We start from the raw sequence: 13,927 nt of genomic DNA on the forward strand, positions 1-13,927 counted from the left end.
ATTTTGGTCCATATTTGTCTGTTATCTAGTCTCGTTAATTACAGGCCAAATCTGACATGAATGTTGTCAAAGGATGGTGTCAAAAGGGATTGGTGTCACATAATCTAATGTTTTTAAAAAATTCGTTATGACTACTGGCCTATGAAAAAAGTAAATTAATTTTTGGTTTTTGTCATGTTGGACGTTCTTTTTGTAGACGTAAGACATATTCTGGATAGTTGAAATTCTCAAGGGCTTACTTTGGAAGAATAAACGAACCTATTTAATTATTTCTTTTTGTCTTTATTGGCTTTCATATCTTTGGAAATAATTTTTTTCGAAAAAAAATAGTTCTTAGTTTTGCATTTTTCCCCTTTGTCTGCTTGTTACCTAGTTTCATTAATGAGCGGTCGCATAATACATTATCGGTGTTGGCAGAAAGTGTAATCGAACATATTGTGAGGGCCTAAGTATGGCTTTACGGCTTCGAAAGCGCTTTCTGCCAAGTTTTAATATGGTTTTTGTTTAGTTACAGTTTTATCTGACGCTATTTTGACTTTGTTATTTGTCTTGTTTTGTTTTTTAAAACGGACATGAGTTTTTTGATGTAATTAATTGTTGTTGTTGTTGTTTGATTTTGTTGTTCGTCTTGACACGCTTTCTTAATATTGGCACATCTCATCAATCTATTGCACCATTTTTTACTCCACCACTGTGTTATTTGCTTTGGAGTCTATCTATTCGTTCATACAACAATTTTTATTTAAAAAATACTAGAATTTTTGGGTTTTTCTATCTCTTCCTCATTTGATAGACAATCATGACAAATATGTGGATGAGCGGGGTCGGAACCTTATGTGCGATCGCACATTACCGAGTCTCCTTGTTTATATTCGATAAAATTTTGCAATTTTTTTGCGGATTAACTGCTACGCAAGAAAAGCTTAACTTGTTATACTACGCTTGAAGTCATAACCGATTATGCATTTTTGCATGATCTTTTGGACAAATATTGTGACAAAAAATAAATTTGTGAAAAAATTTTGTAAAAAAAGAATTTTAAAGAAATAAGGTTGAAGAAAATCTTGGTCGATTTTTTAATGCAATTAATTTTTGAAAAATATTGAGCGGGGTTTGGCTATAATAGCTCAATTAATTTTTAGTCGGTTTAGCTATAATAGCTCGCTATAACCGGTAGAATCCTTTCGAAGATATAAACAGTGCAAAGACCGCAGAACTTATTCTAGGAGTTTGAGGTATTTCTTGCTAGGAGAGAAACCAATAGTAGATTGCGATTGATCACTACTGCAACATCAAATACATACAACGAAAAAAATTGTTTTCACTAAAATTAGCTGAAAATTTTGGTATTTTCTGACACTTTGTTGCTCCGAGCGTTCAAAGAAGCTTCCCTAAAATCAGAGTTTTTTAAGCTCGTGCATGATTCAAATTGCTGGTAATGCATTTCAGTAATAATTGGGCTAGCAAAGAACTCCACATCAATTATATGCAATAGATTGAGAAAAATTTGCAACTGTTCAAAGTTTTGCGACTTCCTTTGTTGTGTGCTGACGGAGTAATTTTTTCCTCCCAGAGCTCCTGTGGTGTCTCTTAATTTCTCTCAGTACTGTTTCTTAACACTAAGTCCCAGTGTCTCTTGCTGCAGAAAAAGAATTTTTGTAGTTTGAAAAGTGTTCCTCAGATTTTGGACAGTAGTATTTGATACTGCAGGTTAAGGGCTTTTGAAAAGGTCTCTTGTATTTCGTCGTAATCTGTAGTGTTTTTTGATTTTTTTCATTTACTGACGAGACTGTCTGTCATGTGCTGCTGTCATATTTATTGCTGCTTATAGCCAACTTTTTGCTTATATGCAGATACAAGAGGCGCAGTAATGTGAGTTTGGACAGAATGTTCTGACCTCGCTCAGCCACCTTCTTGGTGGCTCTAAAAATTGAAGCGCAGCTAGGAAACAATTAAAAGGAAGAAAACTGAACTGAATCGTATAAAAAAATGAAATCAAGAAGAAAAACTTATCAAACAAATGTCTAATTCTGACAAATAACGAGAAAAATCAGAGTTTCATTTCAAATTTTCTTTTTCAATTCAAATTTCAAACGTTATGTCCTTCAATCAACATTATGATAATCTAGCTCGGTGAACCCTTTTTCATTGTGATTCGGATTTGCATTCTCAATTTAGATCTAATAAGAGGGCGCAGGTTACTGAGTAATGTAAATTGTGAATGCTCAAAATACTAGTCCTTAAATTGGCCTAAAACTCTAACAAAAAAATTCAGTTACTAATGACCACATGCAAATAGCACAAATTTGTTGGTGTGGGATCAAAAGCAAAGAAAATGGCAGAAGGGGAATTTGGTGAAACAAGTTAATAGAAAACTTAATCATATAGTAAAGTCCTTAGGAGCTTCAAAACATTCAATGCTCTAAACCGAAGGACAACTTTTACATTAACAGAAGAGCATAAATAACATCTAGGTAAGTAAATGCCAGAAAATTAAGGCACGATTTTAAAGATTACCAAAAACTTTTTAAAATAAATGATCTCTCATTAAATAACATTAACAGAAAATTACATTAAAAAACTCGGATGTTTTCCGTTTGTGCCCCCCCAGCTTAGTCGGCGCATATTATTAGCGCCCTCCAGACGCACGTGCAATTTTTTTAGATAATGATTTACTATGTAATGACACGAGCTCTGTAACTGGGGGGCGCATAACGTACTGGGGGGCACAAACGGAAAAGATCCAAAAGCTTTCAATTTTTAGAAGAACTTTAAAGGAAAAATGATGAGACCTGTTATTATTTAATTTAAAAACTGTTAGAGACATAAAACTGGAATTTACCGTCAAATCTCAAAAATCTAATTTTTTTTACAAACAGTATTAGTGTCACAAAGAATGGGATGAGAATTCAACGCTGAACAAATTCACTTGTTTTGCTAGAAAGCAGATGGGAGCTATCTTAACGAAGCTAGACTAGAATTTGACATAAAGAACGACAAGAGCGAAAAATACAAATACATCAAAATGTTGAAAACTTGTCATTTAAACCTCTGGTTATTAGAGCAGTCAGTAATGAGACCATGCAATTGGAGTCCAAAAAGAACATGAAGTAAATCAAATTAAAAAAATAGTAACGTTTAACCATAAGCTTTTAGCTGAAATTATTATATAGGTTAATTTAGACCTAATTGATACCTACCATCAATGCGACTGAATGACAGGGCAAGAAAAAACTAGAAATTTTGAAAACTTGCTTGAAAAAATCAAAAATTCGTCAATTATTCTGCGATAACAGTGTCAAACCCTTAAAAGTAAATAGTCGCCCATTTAGCATTCCAAACAATGGCATCTATTCACCACTTCAACACATCTTTTACCTTATCAATCGGGCACAAATCAGGAGAAACAATAGCAAAGAAAGATCAAGTTGCTTCAAGTTTAAAAAAACACTCCTAAAACCGAAATTTTGTTTGAGTACCAATTTCTTGCTCAGCCTCAAACGGATTTTGAATTTTTCAAAAATATGGACTCTGTTGCTTAATTTCCTGTGCAAGCAAGGTTGAAATCACTCGGGTTTTCCGTCCTCATTGAGATCTTAAAAAAGTAGTCCAATACAATTCTGTTATTGGTTACCAATGTTTACCTCTCTGTCACTTCGCGGCTTTTAAGAGCGCGTAATTGTTTCTAATACCAACATAATTATGAAAAAAAGTTCAATTGGACGCTTAATTTACCTTAAGTCGATTAAAAGTTGGAAGGAAAACTTGCAAAACCGCAGTTCCAAATCGTTTTGAAAGATAGTAGAGCTTCAAATATCCCTCCTTCTAGCTTATCAATATTGTCTCAGCAGATTTTTAGGGCAGTTATGTTGACACGTATTACAGTTCGGTGTGAAATTCAATGAAAAAAAACTAAATTATCAAAAAAAAACCAGCCACAATCTTGCACAAATAGTTAAAACATATTAATTAAACATTGTTAAACTGAAGTCTGTGAATAATTTTTGTAACAAAGTTTTCGAAGTTTCAAAAATAACGAAATTTTTAACCTCTATAGAAATTGTTATCCTCTATAGCTTCGTTCACAACTAAATATATCGATCAGTCAAAAGGGACTGATTTAGTTGTAAAGAAAACTTGCTGTTTAGTTGAAACATTTGATCATGAATGTTCGTTTTTCAGATGAGCAATGCAAATTCAAACAAGTCAAACTCGTCTCTTAAACTCACAGAGACAAACAGCGCCATAAAACCAGCAGCCCAAAATGGGTTCAGTACCGGCAATTTGTACCCGGAAAAGGTCACCAAACCACTGGACCACAATCTAACGGAACACAAGAATCATAGCCGAAGTCTGAACTCTGGTTTATATAGCAATATTGGTTTTACATCCAAACTAACCAACGCGGGCGGTTTTGCTAAGAGCAACTGCGAAAATGTCCCCATGTCCTCTACCGTAGAGGTCAAACAGAAACTTGACGCAAACTTTCCAACAATCGGATTCCAGCACATGAATATGAAGAAATTCGTTCTAGTGTCCTTATGCAACTCGTTCATGATCCGAGTCATGATATATCCGACTACTCTGATTAAGACCAGGTTGCAGTGTGAAAAAAGTGGTGAGTGATTTTTCTTTTCCTCCGGTTTCAGTCAATTTCTAAGTTTTATTTTGCTAGGGAAGGTTTCTTTCCTATCAAATTTGAGGTAGTTGTTTTTCCAATTTCCAAAATTTCCCTGGCAAATTCAGGAGCGTTATCTATTAATACTCTTTATTACTCCTTAAGCATCGTATTTGAAAGAGTTTTGCAAGAACCTTTGCACGTAAATGTTTGTTTTTTGTTCAGGCCGCTCTTGAGGGGGGGGGGGGGAGGAACTATATACTCAAATGGGTTTTTTTGTTCAGTCAATTTTGACCGATCGATATATTCATCGTACAGAGTTGTGAGTGGTATCATTAAAAAGCCCCTCCAGCGTAGAATATGGAATTAAAAAGATTTTTTGAATTTCGCTTTCTGCAGAGAGTTATCGAGGTTTGAAGTTTTGTGAATAATAGACGGATTTCCGATGTTTTTATTCGCATTTTCCGGAAATTCGCCTAAAATTTCGTCAATTTTGCTAAAAATGGTAAAAAATGTAATCAATAGTACTGTTAATTATTTTTTTAGAGACAGAAAAAGTATTTTTGACAATTTTCATTTTATTTTTCCGGCTAGAATATTTGCTAAATTTTTCAAATTTCAGCCTTTTTCATCAAAAATTGCCCGAAATAAGCTTCTTGTGTCCACCTTGATTAAATGTGCCGGAAGTACACACCCCCAAAACAACAGACACCATCTCTGTAAACTACAAAGGTAGCTACTTTTACTTCCATTTAAATTGAGGGTAGTCTAGAATCAAAATTTTGCCGTTTTTGCTAACTTTACTCTATGATAATCAAAAACGCAGCATTTACTTTTGATCTTAACAACAATTTATCTAGATCTAAAGCATTTGAGAAAATTGAGTGTTCTAATTGGACGAACAGCATTAGTGGGTTGTTTTTTGGCGCAATCTTGGACTGTTACAATCGATAAATAATTCGGATTGTAATCGGTCGGGTTTTTTAAAAAAAGAACGAGCTTTTTTATGTTAATTAAAGAACAGAACAATTCACATCAAAGCTCTATGTTGATAGGTCCAAATGGCTTTCTAAACAGTTCCAAATTATTGTATTTTTTATCTTTAAAGATTATGTTCGTTTTGACTTCTAAAAATGTTTGCTTTTTAAATAAACAATGGCTTATTGAACTTTGTCACTATTTTTCGCTTAATTTGGTCAACTTGTAGCTTAGTGTCAGCAACGAAAGAATGCTTACTCATCCTAGCCTTTCCACTGATTTAAATTTTAATCTTGATTGCGGTTTTACGCGTTAAGTTATGGTTTTCTGGCTTTGATACTACTAGATGTCACAATTTTTTTTGATTTTTAGGTATTGGCCAATTTTTCACGTTTTTTTCTCGTTTTTTTACATTATCAGATTATTGTCAGTTCACATATTGCTTTAGTGGCGATCAAAATAAGGCACAATTGAACATATAAAAGTCTTGAACGGCACATCATGGGGTCTTAACGGCTTCGACACCCTTTTCTCGAAGAATTTAATTTAGATTTTTACAATTGTCTTCAATTGTCGTTTTTGCTTTGTCTGTTAAGTCGTATGAAACTACCTGGATAATGATAGGATCTCATTGGCATTTCATGAAGGAGTATTGAGCCTTTGTTCTGATTTGAATAGAAAGGTGATTGCCTCCGGGACTTTGAAAAAAATTATTTTCAAAAATAAAAAAACTCTTTTTAACTTCTCATTCTTGTTATTTTTTGTACATTTGTTACCTAATCTCGTTAATTACAGGTCACAAATGACATTATGGTTGTTGAGTGAAGGTGCAAGTGTACAAAATCTATTGTTTTTTTAAAGAATTCGTTATGAACTTACTGGTTTCGACACGGGTTTTTCGCCCAAAAAGTAAACTAATTTTCGATTTTTGTCTATTTTCAACGTCTTTTTGTAGACATAAGACATATTCTAACTAATTAAAGATCTCAAGTGCTTCTTTTGGACGAATAGGCGAACCTATCTAATTGTTTCATTTTGTGGCTAAACGCACATTACTGAGCCTCCTTGTTGTCATTCTTTTCATCAGACTGCCTATTTTCAATAAGTTCAATTTAAATTCTGTGAATCAAAAGAACTCAATTTAGCTGCAACCGACACGCAGAGACAAATAATGCTCAAAAGCAGTGAAGTTGCAGCTCTCAGCGTTTATTCGGTCTGCACTGGAAATAAGCTTCTTGTATTGATTGCTACATGATGTAATTAGCAAACTGAAAATCTCGCTGGCATTTTGTTTGGCTAATGTTGTTTCTTCTTTGAAGATCTTTTGAAGGGCTTAAAGCGCTATATAACGGACTAAAACATTTTAGGTAACCAAGTTACTTTTGTTGGCTTTTCGATAAAAAATGCTCGGCTGGTGAAAACCACTACAAAAACTTTATAAATAAAATGTGTTTTCAGTTTAGAAGAGCTGCCTGTTGAAACGAAAACTTTACCAAGAAGGTATTGCTGCATTGAACTTTCCCCATGTATTAATTTAATGGAATTTATGGAAATACAAATTTAGGTAATTTTTGTGCAACGCACAGTGCCATGCGAGCCTTCCTGTTCGGCTTTATTTAAATTTATTTATTTATTTATTTAAAGATTACAGTTGATCAATTATTACCGATTACCGAGAAATTACATTCGGTCACTTCACAATGCATCCAAATTAATTTTGTTGATCTGGTTCAAAACTGAAGTTTAAGATGGATGTCCTTTCCCTTTTGCAGCTGGAGTTTGGGTCTCATTCATTGAAAAATGTTTACCCGAATATTTCCGTGATTCGATCTCAAATTGATCACGCTTCCGAGAATATGAATTTGCTCTTTTTGAATTTGAGTTTAATCTAGAATTTGAATTTGAATTTTCTGTTTGGAAAAGGGCGAATTAGGGGGCGAATGGATTGCATTATATTAGAACGTGACCTGTTACTTGTCTTTTTTCGCAGTTATTCCTTTTCACAGTTTCTTTTTAATTATCGATGGAAAATAATTTTGTTCAATCTTTTTGTTTTATTCTGTAGAATTATTGTTTAAGCGAATTATCATGCGTAAAACTGACAAAAGGGCTTTGTTTTCATCAAGACAAAATAAGAAACCAGAGATTTAATTAAATGGTTTTCTTTTCGCTCGTAAATGAGTTGTTCATTATTGCTGATGACTGCTGATTTAAGCAATCTTTCTTATTATAGGTCTTTTGGCAAACATTTTCAAAAGGCTAATCACAGTTTGAAGCCCTTTTGAATTCGACAAAGAAAAAGAAGCCGTTTTTGGTTTCAGATATTTCCTATGATCAAATAACACTAATGGATACAAGCGTCCATTAACTCCCGTTTTTGTAACTACAGATTTTAACTTCCATTTTTATTTGTTTCAAACGGTCTAATGAGAGAAAAGCGGAAAGAATAGAATGAATTGATGAACTTTTTCAGGTTATTTCGACTGTTTTTTGTCATTTTGTTCCTCCTAGCCAATAGGACTGTTTTCACCCGTTTAATTTGTATTCACGCTTTGTGCGTTCAGAGAGGTTTCATTTAATTCAAAATTAGAGGATAAACTTCATTTAAATTGCAGATTAACCTCACGCTCTGAATTGCCCAGTACTATGCGGAAGGGGTAATGGGTGTGGGATATTTTAAGTAAAATGAAGCCTTTAAGATTCGCCTACTGACATTTAATTGAAAGTTGCTCTAGGTTAATACGTGGCCATATAGCAGATTAATAGGGTGAGGTAGGTGGGGATAATTGGAAATTTGAACGACCTCTTAGGTAGACAAAACTGGAAAGAAAACCTTATAAAAAGGTTGATGAAGTTCGTTGGCCATGACTTTAAAGCAGCCTGGTTAAGCGGACTAGACTTCAAGAAGATCCAGATTGATTCATATAAAAATAAACTGGTGAAAACTTTAAAGTTAAGGTAAAATTATGTTTCTTCCAATTTAATACGGTTTTTAGGAAATAATAAAAATATTAAATTGTTTTCTGTAATCAAGAAAATAAAATTCACAAGTAAGCATCTCTCACTATTGGGTGTCAGACCCGTTCTCAATTGTCTCGGATTTAAACATAAAAACCAACCTTAAAATTATATTTGGTTTTTAAAATGAATGCAGCTGTGACTTATGAAGTTAAGACAATGAGGATTGGTAATGTGCGTTCGCACATGTTCCGACCCCGCTCATCCACGTTTTGATTTAATTATGTACCAAAGGTGGAAGAGGTAAAAAACTTTCAAAAATCACACATCATTCAACAAACAACTAAGTGAAAAAATATAATGCTGGGTTAGGGGACTTGCCATTCATGAGAGTACTGGATTAGACCAACATAAATATCAAATAGTTTCAATTATTGGATACGTCAATACTCAATATCCATATTTTAAAAAAACACTCAATAACAAAATGAAATTGGAATCAGATAAAACCTGAGTTAAACAAGTTACCTTGTTCTCCATTAGATAAGATATGAGAATCGATGACAGGTCGACAAAGACGAGTAAAAAGGGCAAAGTTCAAAAAACGCTTCTAATTTTGAAAACAACCAATTACAAATTGACTAAAACCAGTAAGTATCAAATGGGCTCATTAAGCAGGTCATTTTATGAGAGCTGCCGTTATCCGTAATATGTCAGACGACTACACGAAGAACTTTAACCAGAAAGCAGAGTTGCAACTGTAAAAAACCATAAGATACTCATGAAGAATATTAAATATCTTCAATTGCGCATTTTTTCAACGCCAATTGGGCCAATCCATCAGTGTGATGATGTGGCAAGGATACAAAAAACAGCAATGTGAAAATAAACATTCGTTGAAACCATTAGCTGAAAATAAAACCATTATAAAGATTGGTTCTTGGTCATTAGAAGGAGGATGCCACCTGCCGTTACAGAGACCAAGATACAAAAAATGACAGAAATAATACAAAATTGACAAAAATCCACTAATTTAAGAATTTTAAATACCAAATAAACCATGAACTTTGAAATTAGAACAAAAAGAGATTAACTTCCAAGTGCTCAGGAATTTATTAGTTAGATCGAATCATAAGACGACCACAAAAACGACAAATACGCACTGAATTCAAATTTTCTTGAACAATTTTTTGGAACCCCAGTGTTAAAGCCATTAAAGCTATAAGACATTGAAAACCAATAATAACTTTGAATTGACAAACATGGGTTTGAATTTTTTGCTTGGTTCTCCTTCGAATTTGAATGCGTCTTCTTTGTAAAGATTCTTTGTGAAGCAGACAACGAAAGTCATTCCTGCTAAAACCAATAGGCAAGCCTCTTCGCTTTTTGAAAGTGAATAAATTGTGAATAAAAACAGCGGACTTTTGTCCACTCTTCACAAAACTTTAAACCGCGAAAACTCCCTGTTTTAAGCTAAAATCAAAAAATCTTTTTAATTCCACATTCTATGCTGGACGGGCTTTTTAATGATACCAGTCTCAACTCTCTACGATGAATATATCGATCGACCAAAATTGACTGAAGAAAAAAGATTTGAGTATAGAGATCTTCCATCCACAAATGGGTCTAAACAAAAATGTTTTTTGTCAGGTGGAAGATAATGGTTTAATAAATGTCTAAGCGTTGCTTGTGTATTGGAAATATTTGTCGGCAATACACAAATGAAGATTTAAATTTTCAATCAAATTTCATTAAGATATATCACTTCAAGAAGTGCAAAACACAGTTATTTCTGCCACCCTTCGCTTAAAAAGTTTCAAGGCATTAATTTCAGAGATAATGATCTCAATTGGTCAAACGAGCACGGTGGCATATTGAGATAACAGATCTTATCGCTGGCATGTTTTCAAATTGTCTTTTGCTACGAACTCAATAAGGGAATGAAATCTATACTAACCCGTCTTCTTCGCAGCCTTGTTAATTGCTCTCAATCTAAGTTAGCATTTATATTATTTCTTCTGATATCTTGTATGCGATTTTTTGGACTACCAAATTTTTATCATAGTTTTTTTTACCATTTGACGTCTGACCGTTCGATGTTTCATCCTCAAAACGGGATAAACAATTAAAGCCGGAAAGGCATTAAGTCGTCACGCCGTACTAGTCTGTGGGTATGCTATTCACCGAGGAGACATACTGTTCATTGTGTGAAGGGCGGTTCTTAAGAGTTGAACCTTAATAGTTAAAATATAATGGCAATTTGCACGCTGTGGCCCGAAAAAATTCCTTGAACTGCAATTTCAGAACTATTCTTGGATCGGAAATTTTGGAACATGGAAAACTTTTATGATCAGTTCACTGTTCATATTTTTTTAATTGCTCTCATTCGAAATTTCAAGCGATTATGCCGGTCCTGTTGATATTTTTTGTGCGATTCCTTCCGTGAAATTTTTTGTCTGAACTTTTGACTTTTCCTCCTCTCAAATGGGATGAACAGGTAAATCCGCAGAGCATTAAGTCCTTTGGCCGTTCTCTCATAGCCTTACAAGTAACGATGTTGATCAAATTTCGGTTTTGTCGATAATTTTTGGCAGTTCATTCTTTGAACCGCAGTATCACAAGCCCTAATTGATTTAATTGGTTTATACCAAATATTAATTTCATTGTTTGTGAGCTTCTGGTTGACAAATTTTAGCTTGGTAAACTTTAAGTATTATTATTTTAATTTTTCAAGAAGACTATACAATCGGTGACAAATATGGATGATGTTTTTTCTATTTAGGTTCCGGATACAAAAACGGGCGCGATGCCTTTCGCAAAATCATCCAATCAGAAGGAGTTAGAGGATTGTACCGTGGATTCAGTATGTACGCAATGAGTATCTTCTCAGGGTCTTGCTACATTCTCACATATGAGTATAGTAAACATTGGCTCATTAACTTGGGAACGGCTAAAACGGTGCAGAATTTGGGTGCTGGTGCTGCTGCTTCTGTTGTGGGACAGACTATTATGGTGCCTATTGATATCATTTCTCAGCATATGATGATGACGGTAATTTTGTTGAATTTTCTCATTTTCTGATTATAAATCAAATGAAAAATCGGTAATCGCCTCTCCGGTTATATGTTTTCTTTTAAATTTTTTACCTTATCTATATCTTTTTGTCTGCGCTCACAGCTTGACAAAACAGGAAATAAATAAAGAAAGAATTTTGTTGCTGAATAGTTGTAACTAAACAAGCAACGTGGACCAATACCGAGATCAGAGCGATCTTCTATTTCAATTTGCCCAATAAATAATTGACAACGATGACTTGATATACGTTCGTTAAATACACTCATAATAAAACAAACAAATTATTCAAATAGGACATCAATTCAGTAAACTAGAGTAGCTCATGTTCAAAATAGTTGTTCGCTTCAGTCAAAAACGAATCTAATTAGCTCATAGTTCGACACCAGATAATGAGTTTTTCAATTTCTGACAGAAACTTGTCAGTTCAATTTTGCGTCCATTCTCCAAATTAGCGGGAATTATCTGCATTGTTTTTAATTAGTTAAGTAGTTTACTACCTCTAAAACGTATAGAGTTGCGCTCCAACTTCTTTATACAAAACCGCTCCTTTAGCGTTTAAAATATTAAGAATCCCACTTTTAGTTTTCTGGTCGTTCGATTTTCATTGAAACAAATTGTTGCAAACATATCGCTGGTGTAGACCATTGATCGATTTCAGAATAAATTTATTAGTGCGTATGTGTATAGCTCGTAGATAGTCAACAACGAGTGCCTCACAAAAATATCATCGCAGTGATCGCTTTTTTTTCTAAATTATTTTTTTAATTTTTTTTTGCAATAAGTGGATCGGTAAAAGCGCTCAGTACGAACAGCAACCGTAAACCAAGGCACCATATTGAATTAATGGTGTCACATTTGAATTATAGTAAGACATTTGTTGATTCCGAGGAACATAATGTCTAAGTTTTGCTAGTATACCACATTATTTACCTAACTTACTTTGCACATGATCGATATGAGCTCGAAAGGAGAAATTATTATCTAATTTTACACCAGAGTTTTACAGCAATGCTCAACTTTGACGTCACTTTTGTTCAATTGGAAATTTAGATCAGCTGGGCCTTTTTCACTTAAGTTGAACTGTTTTTCTAAGATTGAGCACAAGTTTGTTACACTCAAGCCAAAAGTTTGTGCTATCTAAATCCGACTTTATTTTTTCAACAGAACATCCAACTGCTTTATTTTACTATCGTCAGCAAAAAGTTAAATTTCAACATTTTTACGGTCTAAGGGAAGTTCGTTTATTTATTTTTATAAAAGAAGTGGGCCCAAAACCGATCCTCGAGGAACACTGTCTTTGATTTTGTATCAATCAGATGGAGTACCTTTTTTACAACTTGTTGCATTCTATTACTCAGACAAGAGTTAAACCATTTCCAACAGTTGCCTCTGATTCCATATCTCTCTAGTTTTTCCAAAAGAAATGTATGATCGATAGTATCAAAAGTTCTTTTTTTGGTCCAAAAAGAAACTAACTATGGTCGAATGTTGTCTCATGCGAACAGTTTTGGTTAGCTCAACTATTGCACAAATTTTACTATGCTTAGATCTTAAACCAAATTGCTCCTTATAAAATAATGAAAATTTCTCAAAATTTTGGTACGCGCGGTTGTAGATAGCTCTTTTAAAAACAAACTGAAAACTACTGGAAGTAATATTGGCCTATAATTTTTTAGTCATGTTCAGAGCCTTCTTTGTGCAGTGTTAGAACTTGCTTGAGCCAGTTCTTCAGGAAAAATACTTTTCTCAAAAAAATTTGTAGGGGTTGATGACATTTAAAGATAATTTTTTTTTATGTTACTTATGTCATCGACACCTGAGGATGACTTGTTGTCAAGATTGGATATGATCACTTTGGAACGTTTTGTTTACTATCGACATTTTTTAAAGGAGCAAAGTCTTCTGTCACTTTAAGAAAACGTTTGTTTAGTATTGAAAAAGCATTGCAAGGATCGACACTTTTGTAAATAAGGTCATTGTTCTGGTTAAGATATGCTTCCAATAACATTTTATAACGGCTCACAGCATCCTTATTTTTTTAAAAAGCTAGTATCTTGGAACTTGAAATCATTTTGTTATATATCGTTACTTGTTCGCCACGTTAGAATAACGGGATTATGATCAGTAAATTTTTGATGCTCTTGGACTTCAACAGAAACATGCTTAAATTTTGATAAACGGAATGGTCCGAACAAGAACTGTACTCATCAGTTAAACGTGTTGGTTCGGGGGAGGAAATACAGAAATCATTTGCTCTAATGCTGTTCAAGTAATTTCTGCTCAGCAAATTATTTCTCA

The 13,927-nt window shown here is 33.8% G+C and overlaps 1 protein-coding gene across 1 annotated transcript in view; it reads left to right on the forward strand.

The window, feature by feature from the left end:
- The first annotated feature begins 4,186 nt into the window (after nt 1-4,186).
- The window catches only part of LOC142348722 (solute carrier family 25 member 44-like), a 37,704-nt gene continuing 27,963 nt past the window's right edge, over nt 4,187-13,927 (forward strand). Inside the window, exons 1-2 of the mRNA XM_075400186.1 lie at nt 4,187-4,618; nt 11,337-11,605. Of these exons, the coding sequence (XP_075256301.1) occupies nt 4,444-4,618; nt 11,337-11,605 (444 nt within the window). The 5' untranslated portion in view covers nt 4,187-4,443. The remainder of the gene's footprint in view (nt 4,619-11,336; nt 11,606-13,927) is intronic.

This window comes from Convolutriloba macropyga, chromosome 10 (assembly GCF_964194025.1).
Source record: "Convolutriloba macropyga chromosome 10, txConMacr16.3, whole genome shotgun sequence".
Lineage (NCBI taxonomy): Eukaryota > Metazoa > Xenacoelomorpha > Acoela > Convolutidae > Convolutriloba > Convolutriloba macropyga.